Source organism: Falco peregrinus, chromosome 4 (assembly GCF_023634155.1).
Source record: "Falco peregrinus isolate bFalPer1 chromosome 4, bFalPer1.pri, whole genome shotgun sequence".
Classification (NCBI taxonomy): domain Eukaryota; kingdom Metazoa; phylum Chordata; class Aves; order Falconiformes; family Falconidae; genus Falco; species Falco peregrinus.
The window spans coordinates 102,296,783-102,313,902 of NC_073724.1; the positions used below are offsets into that span (position 1 = coordinate 102,296,783).

The 17,120-nt window shown below is 44.3% G+C and overlaps 1 protein-coding gene across 3 annotated transcripts; it reads left to right on the forward strand.

The window, feature by feature from the left end:
- Positions 1-2,530: 2,530 nt before the first annotated feature.
- On the forward strand, positions 2,531-15,303 carry EEF1AKMT1 (EEF1A lysine methyltransferase 1). Of its 3 annotated transcripts, none has more exons than XM_055802329.1 (5): positions 2,531-2,623; positions 8,826-8,984; positions 9,889-9,971; positions 10,632-10,912; positions 12,410-15,303. In XM_055802329.1, the coding sequence occupies exons 2-5, from the start codon at positions 8,835-8,837 to the stop codon at positions 12,535-12,537; spliced, it is 642 nt and encodes a 213-aa protein (XP_055658304.1). In that variant the 5' UTR covers positions 2,531-2,623; positions 8,826-8,834; the 3' UTR covers positions 12,538-15,303. The 3 variants fall into 3 exon arrangements, with proteins under 3 accessions (XP_055658304.1, XP_055658303.1, XP_055658305.1); XM_055802328.1 differs by having other exon boundaries at positions 2,536-2,623; positions 8,831-8,984; XM_055802330.1 differs by lacking the exon at positions 2,531-2,623 and adding an exon at positions 3,110-3,321.
- Positions 15,304-17,120: the final 1,817 nt, after the last annotated feature.

A 17,120-nucleotide genomic window follows, 5' to 3' on the forward strand; every position in this document is an offset into this window, starting at 1 on the left:
AGCAGAGATTCAACAACTGGAATTTAATAATTATTTTCATATGAGTTAAAACTGATTATACTTTTTCATATGGCTATGGCTCGTACATTTCAGCGGAGGACTGAAGTGTATAGACTTTCATTAGTAAAGAAAAAATACAATAGACTATAAAATGAAAACTCAAACACCAGAACACAAAGCTTTTTGAGTAACAAGTTGCTATTACTTTCCTAGGTAGAACTGTGTTTTTAAAATACCTGTTTCATGCTCCGTTCCTGATCAAGTCCAACGTAGAGTCCTAGCAATTATATTAGTAAAGTAACAGTGGTCTGTGTCATCAGGTTTGTCTTAGAGACAGCAGTGTCACTGCTGCGTGATGCAGGTCTGTCAGTGAAAGGATAAGGGAGATTGCTTAACTAAAGTACATTTCTGCAAAAAAAATTAGGAAACAATAAACCCTAATTATTAATAAAAGAAATTTATTGCAGGGTGCACTTTAAAAGTGTTCCCATATTTGTGGTCCATTTGTCCTCACATCCCAGAGAAACTACATTGCAAGATATAACCTATTTTCCTTCCTACAGGGTCACTTGAGCTCCTCCTGAGCCTTCCTTCTAGAACCATCTTGTAACACAGATTCAGGCAAGGTCTTGAGCTGTCTCTTTGCTGCCAAGTGGTATCTGATATCATAATCTAAATAATGTCATCCTGTCCACCCACCCCCCACCCCTACACAGCCATGTGCCCTTGCATGATCTCTGCAACCCTCACTTGTCACGGGGCAGGGATTGTTGCTCCAGGAAATCTAGACTTGCAGTATGTGTCTGCCCAGTCTCCTTTATCCTCTCATTATCAGCCCTGTGCAGAACATGTTTTTTTAACATAGAAATGCTTCGCAAACATGCATGAAATAGGGAAATTACTGAAGTGTCACTTGTTTGTAGAATCTAAACCAGATTTCTTACTGCACTCAGTAATACTATGCAGGTGTCAGGTAATGGTTGTTTTGCAGCAATACCAGGACAAGGGGGTGGGGGTTTTGTTTTAAATTACAGCGGTGGCTGTAATGCGAACAGTTATGAGTGTGCTCCATATAGAACAGCCTTCTAGGCTGGGATGAAGACCTTTTACGGCAACACCTTTCCAAGACAAAGAGGGTAATGCACTCAACACCAGATCCAGACTACTTGGAAGTCTTTTAAAACCAAGTGGAAATGCCCACAGTTCTCTGTTGTTGTGCAAAGCCTTGCTTCTCAAGGAGAGAGAGGCAAAAAGCATGGGGATCAGACAGAAAAATCAGCCCAACCCCACATCCTGCAGTGGCAAGAAAATTTGATTCTCTGCTGCCTACATACGCTGTGCTGCAGAAACATTTTATCCAAATTTAGTATTTCTGTCTTCCAAGGAAATAGTTCTGCTCTGCTGGTAGGTGCCCAGTGCTCAGCTGAGGATGTTCCATTTGGCCACAACAAAGTGTTGCAGCAGATGAAGATTCAGCAGGTTGTGGGTGGAATAGCAGTTTCTTACGCAACGCATCGCTGATAGGAACATGAGCTCTGAAGGGCGTGAGGAGAGCCTGCTGCTGGGTTAATTGTAAATAATCTGATGGGCAAACCATCTGTGAGTCTGTTTATAGGAGAGCCACGGAACAGTAGAAGGACAATGCTATGAAAATGCTTTTTACAAATTATCAGACTTTATAAAGAGGGATGGAAAGAGCAGTGGTGAGGAAGTTACGTGTTCTGGTGGGACAGTATGAGGGGACAAGAAGTGCCAGACAAGTGCGTTATGCCTGCAGAATGCCAGACACGGAGATGAGAAGTTTCTATGCCCAAAGGGCAAGATGCAGTAAATTAATTGAAACAGGGAAAATACTTTAAAACTTGGGATCTTTCAGAACTACCCTACAAGCAGCCCGACTTCTGCCTGAGTGCGGGGGGCAGCTTGTTCCGACGCGGTACCGCGCGGTTCAGGCGGGAAGGCTGAGCGGGAGAGCCAGAGCAAGAAAAACCGGGAGGCTGGGCGCGGCGGGGGTGCCGCTAGACTGGCAATGAAGTGGCTTTTTGACGACTTGGGATGGAACCTGAGACACATCCGTGACTTCGCGGTCCAACCTGACCGGCCGCCTGAGGCGAAGCACGGCCCGCGCGGGAGCGCTGCGCGCCGGGGGCCTGCGGGGGGCGGGCCGGGGGCAGCTCACGGCGGTGGCTCCGCTACGGCTCCTGAGGCTTTAGGAAGCCCCTGTTTCAGTCGGAAACCCCCCTGCGGACGGCTTTAAAGCCACCCGAGCCACCGCGGTCGGAAAGGCACTGCGAAAAGGCGGCTTTCCCGCCGGCTGCCGGCCGAGCAGCGCTCCGGCAGCCCCCTCAGGCGGCGGCGCTCCCGCCGGTGTGCCAGCGCCCGCGGGGCGCGGGGGTGACGGCGGCAGCGGGGGGCAGGCGGGGGCGCTCCCCGGGCCGCCGCCGCAGCAGGCGCAGGGCAGCGCCCCGGCCCGGGCGCCCTGTCAGAGACGGGGGGAGGGGGGTGCAGGGCCCCGCCCCGCCCCGCCCCGCCCCGCCCCGCCCGCCGCCAGTGCCCAGCAGGGGGCGCGCGGCGCTGGGGCGGGGCGGGAGAGGCCCGCGTGCGCGGAGGGCTCTGGCGGCCGGTGAGTGGAGTGAGGAGGCGGGCGCGGGGCTCGGGGAGTGGCGCGGCCGGGGGGGGCCGCGTGTCCGTCCGCCCGCCTTGCCGCCCGCGGCGGGGCCCGGCGCTCCGCTGTCCGTGAGCGCCGCCGCTGGGGCCTGCTCTGTGTGTGTCTCCCCCCGCCCCCCCCCCCCCCCCCCCCCAGGTCTTCCGCAGCGGAGGGGCCGCGCGAGTGGCGTTTGCGGCCCGGCGGCCCCTCACAGCGGGGCGGCCTTTAGCGGCCGGGCCCAGGGGAGGCGCAGGGGGGCCGCGGCTCGGCTCCCGCGGCGGGTCCCGGCTCGGAGGGGGCAGCTGGGGCGGGGGGGGCGCTGCCACGGGGCGGGTGGCGGCCGAGGGGAGGGCAGGCGGGCCCCTGCAGGGTAGCCCCTGGCAGCGGGGTGCGGGGCCTGCAGCGGTGGGGCGGGAGCCGGAGGGAACGGGCTTCCTCCAGAGACCCCCCAGCGTTTCACGGTGTCCCGACTGTGCTTACTGGGAAGGGTGAGGATTGCGCTGGAATGCACCGCGCTCTCCCGCCTCCCGGCAGCCACCTGCCCTCCAGACGTATTGAATCCAGCGCAGTTTCTGTGTATTTAGTCATCCCCCGGGTGTTTCTCTTCTATTAATTTTTCCGTGTCACTTTGAAGCACGATGAAGTTTCATCACTGACGGGGATTCTGTAGCTCGGTGAGGCCCTGTGTCAAGAACCAGCTCCTTTTGGTTATTTGGTTTTTTTAACAGGGCTCTTGCAGCCCACACGTGTTGCATTCTAGTGCTTGCCTTGGAAAGCAGCAGTGGATCTCAGCCCATGGTGTTTGTGCCGCTCATGGTCACAGGCTCTGTCATACCCCTTCTCAGTTACGTCCTCCTCATAGTCATTCCACAGCAAAAGCTGTTCTGGTCTTTGGATGTCTCACCACCCTTCTTGAAACTTTTCTGGTTTCAGTATTTTATCTGTTTTTTGTTGAGATGAAGGGACCAGAACTGCTGGCTAGTTTTGTTCTGTATGTGCTGGTGTCTTGGAGCTCTTGGCAGATCCTTTTAAATTTCTTGTAAATTCTACTTAATCATGTTCTCATCAGATGCTGTTCCCATTCAGGCAGGAGACTTCAGGATTATGATGTGATTCTCCAAAAATATCATACCAGTGTTTGGTGGCAGCCAGAATCAAATGTTAGAATTTTTTAGGAAAATAAATAGACTGTAACAGAAAACATCATCAAATAACAGCATAAATGTGTGGTCATGTGTATCTTAGATATTGTGTAGAGTTCTGGTCCCCTCATCTCAAAAAAAAACCCAACCAACTATTAAAAGTGTTTAACAAGGATGAGCAAATGTATGGAAAGACTTTTGTCAACCAGTCAATGGAGTGGATTAAACCCTTCAGGCTAGGAAAGAGCCAGCTTGCAGAGTGAGGGAAAGGGGGGTGACATACAGGTGTCTGTGAAATGACATGTGGAATGGTGTGGAGAGTGTGTAAGTGCTCAGCCATTTGCTTTCTCTTCCAATGCACAAAGTATTTACATCACGTGAAGCTAGGTAGCCATGGTTCACAGCTAGAAGAGGTCATTATTCATAAAATAAAACTTATTACCAGCTGACATTATAGATTAAAAAACATTATGTCAATTTAAGGGGTACTGGACAAGTGTCTCTAAGAGAACTGCATTCACAGAATAAATCACTTCAGGTGCAGAAACAGCTGCCTTAGGGGACAACGGTTAAAGTCTGGGAGAGTACAGAGCGGGGAGGTATCACATGCACTTGCCTTATCTCGATCCTTCTGAGACAGCTGCGTTTGGCTGCCTTCAGGATAGAAGAATGACCAGTATCAACCCCTGATCTGAACTAGTACCATTTGCCAGGGACATTAACAAAATGTCCTCCAGACTTAATCCTGAAATGGAGCTGTTCTCTGATCTATGGTGGGTGAGCTGCTCCTGGTCTGCAAATCCTGCCTTGACTCTCTTTCCCTACTGCACAAAAGCATTAGTACTTCAGGAAACTGTTCCAGGTTTCTGTGCAAGTTTGTCAGTTCTGCTTTTCTGATGTCCGCTGGCTTGGCCATCCTGTTCAGAGGCTGTTCTGTTTCATGGCACCTAGGCCCCAAAACTGTGAGTCGTGGAGCATTTCTCGGTTGACTGCAGAGGAACAAGCTGGCTGCATGTGTTTGAGGGAGACCTCTCAAATGTTTGACAAGTTTTGATTTGTATTCGAAGTCTCTACATACCAGATGTAGCTATGGCCTAGCATAGGACACATGACCAGCCTTGTAGTAGTTTTCTGGTCCCTCTGATGGGGACTCGTTTACCTCCAGGCAGGTGGTTGCAGCCCCTTTCAGGTGATTTTTATTATGGTTGCACACCATTGTCCAGCTTTTCTCGGTATGTGTCACAAACACCATAGACGATGAGCTATTTGCTCAAATACTGACTTGGGTGGCTTGGGGAAAATGTAACTATTTAACTCTGGTTTATGCTATCTGTCTTTAGATCCAAGTTACTCTAGAATAAAATCTTTACTGAAGTTGCAGGTGTGCTTTTTATATTCTTCATAAAAGATCTAAGGGGCTAACTCCATCCTCTTCCTGCCCCCTCCCAGCGATGAACCGGGTGGCTTTCCAGTTGTGTTCCTATTCCTTGGCCCTCTCAGTAGTCTCTCCCCGGACCCCAGCTGACCTGGTGACTGCAGGTTTCCAAACTTCACTGGATAGTGGGACACACTTGGGCATAGAAGCCACCCTCTTATCTCAAAGAGGGGCTTCCAGGTGATCATAATGATGGGTGGACCAAATGTACAGGGGACTAAAGACTGTAGGAATTTTTGAGTGAGTTAATTTTTCCATAGAATTCCTTCTAACTTTTTTATTCTTTTCCCTCTGCTTTAGAATTTGTCTATGTAAAGTTAGAGTTTTCAAACATGACATCTGGAAACTAATGTTAAATAGGTACAGTATTGTGAAGACAGGGCCTTGGAGTCTCCTGTACTACTATTTTCACTTGGTATTACCACTTTTTCTTTTTTTTTCCTTCTTCTTTGAAGAGCTTTCACTCTGTATGGATGACATTTACCTGAACAGCTCATCAACTAATAAGAGAGAGGTAACGCTGTGCAGAGGGGAAGGGACTAAGGAGTCTGCAGGCACCTCCACCCCTTCATGCCACCTGCTGCACCATGGGAGCCATACGCCATGTAGTGTAGTTGTTAGTCACCTCGCTTTTCCCATTTTATGGGCAGATGAGGCTTTCCAGAGGCCAGTAGCATTCAAATTTGCCATTCTGCCCTACGAACACAACTGCGCTTGTCCATGTTCCACTCTGTCTGTGGGAGCTTTTTTCCTGCTTTCCTTTAAATGACCTCTGACTTTACCATGACTCTTTATTTTTCCAAACTGCATGCAGTGTTCTTGAGGTGCTCTTGGAGATGTGCTTTCTTTATCTTTTTGCTTTTTAATTAGGTGCACATGCAACACTTAAGCTAAGAATTAATAGTAAAGAAGATTTACCACCTTGCTGGTTTTAAACCTTGTATTCCTATTAATACAAGGGTTTAATGCAGGTAACATGGCTGTATCAGCACTGTACATGTTACAACCACTCTGAACCCCAGGGAATTCCTAAAATGCAACCCTGTCCCCACATTGTGGCTCTTGTAGAGAGTCCATGAGGCCAGAGCGCAGGCTGCTCTAGGAGGGACCCAGGGCCTGGGGCAAGCACAGATGGGCCGGCGGGAGCCTCAGGGCTCAGATGGGCCCTGGGCCTTTAAATAGAGTTTAAAGGTTCCCTAAGGGCCAGAGGCACTGTGGGTTTCTCTGCTTCCTCCCATCCTCCCCCAAAACTTTTAGGGTTGTTCCTAGACTTGAGAGCAGTGAACTTTCTGAGAGGGGTATGGAGGGGCTTTCGAACAGTAGAACTTTCTCCCTTGAAGCCAAAGGAATTTACCAATCTCATTCACATAAACTCACTTTAATAGTTTTCTGATGTAGTTCTTGAGTATGGAAATGCCTTCATGCTAATGACCTGTCAGTATATATAGACAATGTATGTATGTTCAGAAAAATATAATTTCTACCATATGTTCTGAGTTACCTTTCCTTGCAACCTCACAGTTAATTACTGCTTGGTTCCTAAGGCTTTAATTTACAAACTGAAAGGAAGACTATCAAAAAAATCAACTAAGAAATATTTATAGAAAAAAGATGTCTATGGCTGTATGCCTTTTTATCTACTGAAACAATGGGTAATGCTTCATCAGCAATTTTATCTGTGAGGGTTTCATTTAATGGGTATGGATTTAGTCCTTGCAGATGCCTATATAGGCTAGCTGAACATAAAATTTAATTTCTGACTTAATAACTGCAAGTTTGCATCTGTTTCAGTTTCTTAGTGTCGAAACATAGATATGTCCTTGCCTAGGGGATAATAGCAAACCGGATTATTATATGTATGATGCACTAAAGAAAAAAGAAAGTCGTGAGATGAGGAGTGGTTTTAAACTTCTAACATCTGTCCTAATGGAAGAAAGTTCTTGTGTAGGGCCTAAATGGATTATAGCGTTGCACAGTTAGAGCATTGTTGCTAGAAACTATATTATCCGTGTGAACTTGCAGTCATATAGGAAGCATTTTAAATAATAATATAAGTAATTTTAAAGCATTTATGTTTTATTCAACAGAAAACTAGGGACAAAATTAGCCATTTTGGCTTTACTAGGTAACTTGACTTCCGAATTCTCCTCTTGCGTAAGGCGCAGGTGGGTCTGCAGGCTCTGAATGATTCCTTGTTTGGCCAGCCTGGCCCGAGAAGCCAGCAAGTCACTAAACAATACTCTAGGAAAGCCAAGTGCTTTATTCTCATCACATGTAGGTGTGTACCGTGTCAGTGGAACGGCAGAGTAATTATTCTAGTCAATACTGACGAGTTATGTCACAGTGGCAGGTTAATGGTACCATTTTTCCGGCAAGCAGGGAGCAGCTTTGTTTTAAGTAATGCCTTGAAAGCTCTGCTAGGGTGAGTAGCACGGAGGGAAGGGTGGAGGAGGAGACTGCGAATTCTGGAGTTGTCATTGTAATGCAGGCAATGGGGAGAAGAAAAACCATGAGCCAGCTATACTAGAAATGATATTTACTGTTGAAGTTGCCCATGGTTCAGACGGCCCACGGTTTTCTCAGTGACTTCTGTGCAAAGGCAGCTGTATGCCCCTTTCCGAGTTCCGTTACAGTAGTTGCTCGTGTGCCAGTTCTTAGATCAGAGGCAGAGAAAATTAGTTTCTTGAAAGAAGAATCTTTCCCAGTTTTCTCCAGTACTTTTCATGTACTGGGTTCCCGTTTTCGTCACCTTCATAATACGAGGTGGCACTGTCCCTTCTGGGAAGGACACAACCGGTTCAGGTGCAGCTCAGCTGCCTGGGCTCAGCAGGGTGAAGGGATGCTGTGCGGCGGCACCCGCTTCCAGCTTTCTGAAAATGGCTGCACTTTGCCGTTACTATGTCTTTCTGGTACAAGTTACGTGCGTGCTGCTGTGCACAAAATACACAAATTTTAATTTGAGTAGTGTTGTTTTAGAAAAACATCTTCTCAAGCTTCTTGTTGGCTTTTGTTTGTAGGAGGTTTCTGGCATTCAGAGGAGTCTTGTCTTTTTTTTTTTTTTTTTTTTTTTTTATGGCGTGGAAGTTAAAGCCAGGTGACACTGATCCTGGAATGCTAGTTTACTTCATTTTGAGTCAGAAATGTCTGACTTTTGAACATGGGAAGGAATGACCAGCAGCTATCCTTATGTCTAGGAGGGAAAGGAATAATTTCTATAGGATTTGCCAAATCCACTAAAGGGTGGTTTTCTTCTGCAGGCTAATACCTAAAAGGTGTACGGATTCAGGAAATCCAAGAACTGCAATGACAACTTCCCTCTATGAATACAAGCCAAATCTGTGTTGTATAGAAAGGGAGCAGTGTTGCTGCTGTTCCTGAATTCTCTCTGGAGGCATGTTACTCCTGATCAGCCTCTCACTGGTTTAAGAGCTCCTAAGTAGAGGGAATATGTTTTCTCATGTTAGGCAGTTTTCCTAGTTAGCTGTTAGCCTGAGTCTGCATTGTCAGTGGAAGTTGTTTAATTTGGGAGACTATGCCATTATTAAAAGTGTTCACCATTGGAAAGGGTTAATTTGATTAATTTTTTTTCCTCTGGTTGAAGTCTAGAAAAATGGATGATGATGATGATGACATTCCCCAGCTTTCATCCCATACGTTGGCTGCCCTCCAGGAGTTCTGTTTGGAACAGCAGCAGAGAGAGGGCATGAAGACCTCCCAAGGGTTTAATCAATATTCCATTGGCTCGATAGAAGAAGACTGGGTAAGAAACTATAAACTTCAGTGAATGAAGCACAGTTAGAGGAGTAGCCTTTACCAAGTTTCTTTTGTGGATGGATAATGAAATGAAATGAAATGAAAAAGGGGAACGCTCAAGATGTTCTTAGAGTAGCAAAATTAATGGACAGTATTACGGTGGATATTTGCCTAAATCTGGGCACAGTTGTCTGTTCTGCATATGCGTGGGGGGTACAAACTGAAACTGCATGGAGAGGGAATAAAGCTGCCAACAGAAGCATGCATCCCTTCTGGAAATTTTAACTCCAGCCTGGCATGTGAAGGTAGTAAAGATTCTTCCCCCAGTTTTAGACAAACACAGTGTAACAAGACCAAGTGATCTTTCTTTTCACATCATATTTCTTTCTGTGTTTTATTTCTTTGGTTTTGTGGATGGCTGCTTTGCTGCTTTTTTTTCATTCTGACTGATTTTTTGATTTATCTCTGGACTGATGTGCAGGGGGGGGTTTACTCTTCCTTTTTCTGATGTCTTCTCATTCAGTATTTTTATCCTTTATATCCTTCTATACTGTCACTTTTCAAAGTTCCTTTTTCCTTTTCCACTAAAGTAACTCAGTTTAAGAGCACACAGATATTGAGTATCTGCACACTGGGTTTGAACTAACAAGTGTCTGATTTTGCATTACTTGGTTTTCCTGATACTGCAGTACATGCTTTGGAAACACACAGTGTAAGATCCCTGCTGCATGTCACTGGATTACAGAAGTAAAAAGACTGTCAGGAAAATAGGCACCTTTCCAGCTTCAGTGTGTGAACTGAGAAGTTGCTATAAATTTTGGTTTTCTTCAAATATGACTCACCACACCTAACTGTACATAGCACAGTCAGAAAGGTTGATGTTGTTTGTCATTGCATGTTATCTTTCTCAGCAACTGAGCCAGTTTTGGTACAGCGATGAAACTGCATCTTGCCTGGCTAATGAAGTGGTTGTGGCAGCTGGAAAAGGTGGCAGGTAGGTTTTAATAATTACATTGTAGATTTAACATGTCTTTTCTGTAAATGTTTCATTTCTACTATGTAGACAGAGCATGCAGTTTAATTCATTACTCGTAGTTCATCTTTGTTCAGCTGGGATACTGCAGAAATGCTTTGCTGCTGTGTAGTTAATAGTAGTTCATCAATAGTAGATCTTACCATTTAGCATTTCACTGAATGTTGTAGGCTCTGTCTTGTAAAAGTTTGCTGAGTCTTTTTATTTTTGAGTAATACAAAGAGCTGCAGAGCTTATTAATGACTTGCAATTCTTTCCTCTCCTTTCATACAAAGTTTCTGCAGAACAGATGGAAAAACTTGGGTTTCGTCCTATTTCTGTAAGGAGTCGTTTTTAATTTCAAGTTTTCAAGTACATTTCCTGGCTGTTCTGAAACAAGATTTTTCTCTGTAGTTAAGCTTCAGGTCTTTGTGCAGCATGGAGGTTGAATAGGTTAATGGCTTTAATACTTAAAACTCTGTTATTAAATGATTATTTGTTAGAATGGAGGAATAACAGTTTACATTTTTGGGACTAATGTTTAAAATGTTTTGCCAAAGCAGTCCTGAGGGCTGCTGTAGGGTTTTTATTGTTGTTGTTTGCCTTTTAAATTAATATTCTAAGTTACTGTCTCTTTTTCAGGATAGCATGCATTAGTGCACCAAGTGTGTACCAGAAACTGAAAGAACAGGACGGTAAAGATTTCTCGGTGTGTATACTGGAGTATGACAGAAGGTTTTCTGTATATGGAGAAGAATTTATCTTCTATGATTACAACCACCCCTTGAACTTACCTGAAAATCTCCTGCCACACAGTTTTGACATTGTAATAGCAGATCCACCTTATCTATCTGAGGAATGTCTTCAAAAAACATCAGAGACCATCAAATACTTAACAAAAGGAAAGATTCTGCTTTGTACAGGTATAATTGATAAAAATACTAGGCCACCATTAAGCATCTTTTTCTCTCTCTCAAAAGACAAACTTACTCAAGTGAGAAAAATACAAACTCAATAGTACTACTTTATCATTAATTCAAGGAGGAGTATGTATCCTAAGCTTTTTACTGGAATACTTTAGTTCAACATTTATTTTAAACTGAAGGCATGTGTTTTTTAATAGTTGAGGTCAGTACTTTCTTCATGTGGCATTATGAGTTTTACTAAATTTTTTAAGAATTGTAAGATCCTCCTGCAAAGTTCCAGAAGTGCTTTTTCTTGTAAAAGGGCCACTCTGTAATTGCAATGATTGAATGAAATCTGGGTATGACAAATCTAGGTGCAATTTATTGTTAAAGTCTTATTGAATAACCTTACGAATTTGTGATTTTTTTAAACACGTCAGTAGCTGCAGGACTTCAGCTGCCATATACAACTTAGCATCTAAGGTGCACTAAGTAGAAATAATGACAAATAGGTTGGAATTGCCTCTGCTGAGTAAAGTGGGATTATTTCAGCTAAGTCTTGATGAAAATAAAAAGTCAACCTTTTTTTTCCCCCCACATTACCTGTCCTTACTGGTAAACACAGAAATTGTCATTTGCATGAATATATGAGGGGATTCTGCCACTATGATTCAAGTAAAGAGATCTTAGGCAGTGAAATACAGCTGGAGGAATTAAAAACCAGTGATCAGAGCAGTGAAACTAGATAACTTGCCAACTGTACTTGCAGGTCCTTCTTTATGGAGATACACTTGTTGGTTTAAGAAGTGATGAGTTCTGCCATAGTCAGGGTGTTTCTTGAACTGTGATCTTATTACAAGACATCTGAAGACATCCAGGAAAGTTTTGCAAAAAAAACAAGGACAAAACCCCTCTACACAATTTGAGGGAAGTTAACCAAGCAGGCAAAAAAAAGAAAAAAACGCGTGGCCATAGAAAGCCTGCTTCTTTGTTTAATTGGACATGGCAGTCATGCACAAGGATGGTTCTAAGATTTTTCTTCCCTAAAATGGATGGGTTGTCCTTCAGTTTAAGAAGTTTGAGAAATACTGCGCAAGGAAGTGATTTCTCAAGTGTGTAGTTGTAAATACCACACTGCAGTTCATCTGAGTGGAAGAGTATATGTAATCTGTTTGCATTTCCCATGGCTCCCTACCATGTAATTTCTTTGGCATGTAGCAAGAAGATTGAGTTCAAGTTTCTGTTTTCTATAAAAGGGGCACTGATCTTACCCTCTGCTGCTTGCTATGAAAGTTCTCAGACACTGATTTCCTTGGGGCATCTTCTGTTCTTTTAGATGTATTTTGAATTTGCCATTAGATTCAGGTGTTACATGTTTAGCTGATAGTGTAGCTGCTTTAAGCCTTGCTTCCTTAAAAAAAGTAGGCTCTATCTATATGCATTTGGGAGGAGCTATTAAAAAAGCCCAAACATTCTGTTGTTTTTCTCATTGAATACTAATTATTTTTGCTGCAGGTGCAATCATGGAGGAACAGGCAGCCAAATATCTTGGTGTGAAGATATGCAAGTTTATTCCAGAACACTCGCGAAATTTAGCCAATGAATTTCGATGTTACGTGAACTATGCATCTGGATTGGACTGATTCTCCTAAAATCTACAACTTTTTCAGATTAGTGACTCCACATTTCTCAATGCTGAAATATTCAGCTCCAAGTACTGTTTTCTGGGCTAGCTTTAATCAACACAGTGTGATAGCCTCTCTCTTTTAAATGTGTAAGCATGTGCAGTTTGTTTTGAATCTTACCTGTTAGGTAAATGGGGACCAAACAGTGCAGGTGCTGGATAATGAGAACTTCTCTGTTAAAGAGTTTTATTCTAACTGCCCGTTTTTACTGTCCAGGGACTCTTCAGTGACCTCTGAAGTGATTTTAGCTGGCTGACTTATAACAACACATAGGTGCTTGCCTCACAGACATCAGAATTGTCATTGCATCAGAACTGATGACTAGGTAGCTAGTGGATGGTTGAAAGAGCATGAATAGTGGTCTCCTTTCAATCTTGAGAGATGCCTCTCAGTGAAGGGATTGAGAGATGTTTATTCTGAACGTGTCACATGTTTTCAGATTCATTATCCAGCAGGCTGATGTTTTTATAAAGAATAACTAGAAGAGAAAATAGCTCTCCTTCTAGGGAGGCCTCTCCATTTGTTTTTAATAATAATCAGAAGTACCTACCAGTTGCCAAGTAAGGTAAGACATACTATCCACTGTTGTTGCCAGACTGACTTTTTAAAAACTTGTGGTTATTATTTCACCTTTTCTCTAAAGCCTTGTCACAAACCCAGACTTTCTTTTTGTAAAAGATAAGTTCTATTTTGTCATCACCACCAAGTACACTTGTGCATGTATGTGTGCTGGACTAGAGAAAATGTAAGTCGTTAAATGTCTCTGCAGAAGTACAGTGCATTTATTTTGCGATGTTTATGTGTTAGCACAACAGAGAGTCATGAGCTTTTAAAAGACATGACTAGGCTGTTCTGTTTACTAGTTAAGTGAATCTCCAGGGCTGTTCTAAACCTGATGTCTCCTTCAAAAAAAGCACAGTAAGGATTTCCCCATTAGAGAGGGCTTTACTTTCATTAAGAATCCTATACATTAGTCAGGCAAATGCAACACATCAGCTGGGCCTTGCATTAGTGCTTCAGACTGTTCATCGATTCTCACTTTGAGTTACTCTTGCTGTTAGTTATGAGATGCTTCTGTAGAAACGTGACCCACACGTTAGTCACTTAAATCTTGACTCATAATGAATCTGGTTAAATATAGTGCCTGCTTTTTAGCAGATTTCAGTATCAAGCTAAAGGTGATTTACAGGTATGTCAAGTTTGTAGTTACGAGAACAGTCCTTTTTTTTTTTTTCTATTGCCCAGTTTTATCTTTGCCTCCTGTCCCACAGACAGCAGTAGAGCACTAGAACAGAAGTGTCTTAGAAATCCTTGAATTTTACAAGGCCACTGAGGTATAACATAAGGTATTGATCAACTCCCACTGTTTTTAATAGACAAATGTTAAATTTTAGACACAAGGTTTGGGCAGTATTTTAATCAATTTCAATCAAAATAGGTGATAGATTAGAAAAACTTTGATTTGGAGTAGTAGAGATTTTTGGTAACTGATGATAATTTTGAAAGCCAGTTTTGACTAACCTTTTGACTACTATTACTAATGTATTTTTGGGTAAAAGCTGGTTCATAAATTCCAAGGCGCTCCACAGTTTTGTCAGCTATAAATATACTATACAAAACCTAAGTACTTGTCTTTTGTATGCTGTATTTATATATTGGGATTGTGTAAAAAGCTACCAGAAATGCTGCATCTACAAAACGAAGCACCTAAAATGAAGTATTAAGCAATTTGTTTTGCAATGGGGATAAACCTAATTAAGCTTGTGAGACAAGAGTTTTAATACTTGTGAGAGATAATACTCATGTTTCTATGCATTTTTGCTCTTTGGATGCATATTTTCCCATCTGGTGGAGTGAATAAATGAGCAGGAATAACATAGATGGAATATAATCCTCCTTCAGTGCTCAGAGAATCACGCTTCTTGAGCTGGACACAACAGTGGTTCATAAATATCCACCCAAGCCAGTGTTGCTCTCTTCCCCATTTTTCAAGAAATTAACTTCCTAAGGCTTTTCCCTCCTCACATTTTGTATCTGCTGCTTCCTCCCCTCTCTCCTCCCATATAGTGTTCCTGAGTTCCACGATGCCATTTTTCTTTCTTTCACGCATCTTGGTTTCTGTCAGACTGGTAACAGGTATTGTTAAAATGAGAGAAGTGCAGCAGATGAAGAGCTTGCAGGGACAACAGCGACCAGGCTCTTCTGACAGTCTCTGTGAGCCCATGGCCGATACAGTTTTGCCTTTCAAGCCAGAAGCCATCCTTGCTGCTGAGCCCCATAAAGCCAGAATCTCCCCCCAAAGTGACTGTCCACAGGTGGCATACAGCTGGGTTTAGCTGTTTTCCAGGAGGCTACACCATTACCTTTATGTGGCCAGTTTCAACTTAAAGCAGACCAGAAAGTTAAATGCATAGGTGTTGGCACAAATCTATATGTCACAGTTGTAAACTGGTTTATGTTTACTACCTCAGTGTCTTGCACACCAAGCAGATGGAGACAATGAAGTAACTCCTCAAACTATGCAGAAGCTTCAAGTGGGACAGGTACAAATGCCAGAAGGTATGATACTCTTCCCCTGCCACCCACCTAAATTAGAACATGCTGTTCTAATACAAGCATCACCTATGTTGCTGCTTTGCTATTTCCTTCAGTTTGCTTCATTTTAGTAAACGTGTGTTGTTGGGCTCTCTGTATCAGAATTAAAAGACGACTTTGCTAACTTCATCACAGACCTTGCTTAAAAAATGAAAGTACACCGTTCAGTTGTACCAAGAAATTCAGTTCACCAAGAAAATAACTGCTACTTCTCACATGTAGGTCAGATGGCTTTGAAAGGCAGCACTGTGAAGGTCCACAATTATGAAAATGAGGGTACATGTGAATCTGTGCAGATGCAACAGAGCAGCACGTTGTCCACCAGCTTCCCTCTTAAAAGGCTGGTGAGCACAGGCAGCTGCCCAAGCAGAGCCTCACTAGATGCATTCACAGCCTTCATCAACGGTAGGAGGTAAACTATTTTTGTTGTGCTTGTTTCCAAGGAAGTAGCTGTGTTTCTGAGAAGGCTGCAAATGACAGAAACTGGTAGTGTATTTGTACTTTGTGGCACTGCAGTAACTTCAAGAAATACTAGGTGATAGCAAAGTCTCTTCTGTAATAGGATTATGAAGAAACCTTGTTTCAAGTAGTGATTGGCTTGCTTTACTGTGGATGTCTCATGGATGGACTTTCTATTGGAACAGACTGTAGTGAAGCATTACCACCAGGCTGCTTTTCCAGTGGCATTTACGACTGCAGAGTCATATGTGCTACAGACTCTTGGCTGCTGTATGCAATGCCCTGCTGCTGGTACGAGTGTGACACTTGACAGAAAACCTGGGATCTGTGCACAGGCTGATGGCTGTAGTTGGAAGAGACTATACTGCAGCTGCCTGCACCTTACTCCAGATGACAAATGAAACGTTTCTAGAAATCCTGTTGCATGGCGTCCAAGGTGCTGCTTCCATTAAGATCTAATCTGCACTTCCTGTTAAAAATGGTGTTGCTCTCGCAGAACCACAGAATGGTCGGGGTTGGAAAGGACCTCTGCAGATCACCTTGTCCAAGGTTCTCCTGGAGCTGGTTGCACAGGATCACATCCAGGCAGGTTTTGAATATCTTCAGAGGAGGAGACCCCACAGCCTCTCTGGGCAGCCTGTTCCAGCGCTCTGTCACCCTCAAGGTAAAGCAGCTCTTCCTCATATTCAGGTGGAACTTCCCATGTTGCAGTTTGTGCCCATTGTCCCTTGTCCTGTTGCTGGGCACCACGAAAAAGAGCCTGGCCCTATCCTCTCAAGATATTTGCCTACATAGGTGAGTCCCCTCTCGGTCTTCTCTTTTCTGGGCTAACCAGGACCAGCTCTCTCAGCCTTTCCTCATCAGGGAGATGCTCCAGCTCCCTCACCATCTTTGTAGCCCTCCGCTGGGCCCTCTCCAGTAGTTCCCTGTCTCTCTTGGAACTGGGGAGCCCAGCACTGGGCACAGCACTCCAGATGGGGCCTCACCAGGGCAGAGCAGAGGAGAGGATCACCTCCCTCCACCTGCTGGTCACGCATCTCCTGATGCCGCCCAGGGTCCCATTGGCCTTCTTGGCCGCACACCCTTGGCTGTACAGTTAGCCGGTCTCTGTACCACACAACTGCTTTCACCCCTCCGCCCATGCCCCTCCATACCACAGCAAGCAGAAAGTATCTCTGATAGTTGGTTTTGTCACTCCTTCTCAATTACCTGCACGGTGCAGCCCCAGTGCCATGCAGAGAGGTGGGAAACGGTGCAGTTGGGGCTGGGTTGCAGCAGCTCCTTGTCAGCCCGTGTGAGAGCTTGTGCTGCTGCTCTGGGTCTGCTCATGTTCTGCAGCCTCCTTAGATGGGAATACAGCAAAACCAAGTGGTAGCTTATGCTGCCACTCAGCAAAATATGGAGGACTGACAAGATCTCCCTCGTGCCCTAGTCCAGGTAGTTATGGCTGTTCCCTAATCCCAGCGAGATTAAGGGGTCTTTATACT

Bases quoted from the DNA above. Each gene is read 5' to 3' on its own strand.
- EEF1AKMT1 (XM_055802329.1), top strand. From the start codon at position 8,835: ATGGATGATGATGATGATGACATTCCCCAGCTTTCATCCCATACGTTG. The intron at 9,972-10,631 runs GTAGGTTTTAAT...TCTCTTTTTCAG, and splicing joins GCAGCTGGAAAAGGTGGCAG to GATAGCATGCATTAGTGCAC. The intron at 10,913-12,409 runs GTATAATTGATA...TTTTTGCTGCAG, and splicing joins AAAGATTCTGCTTTGTACAG to GTGCAATCATGGAGGAACAG.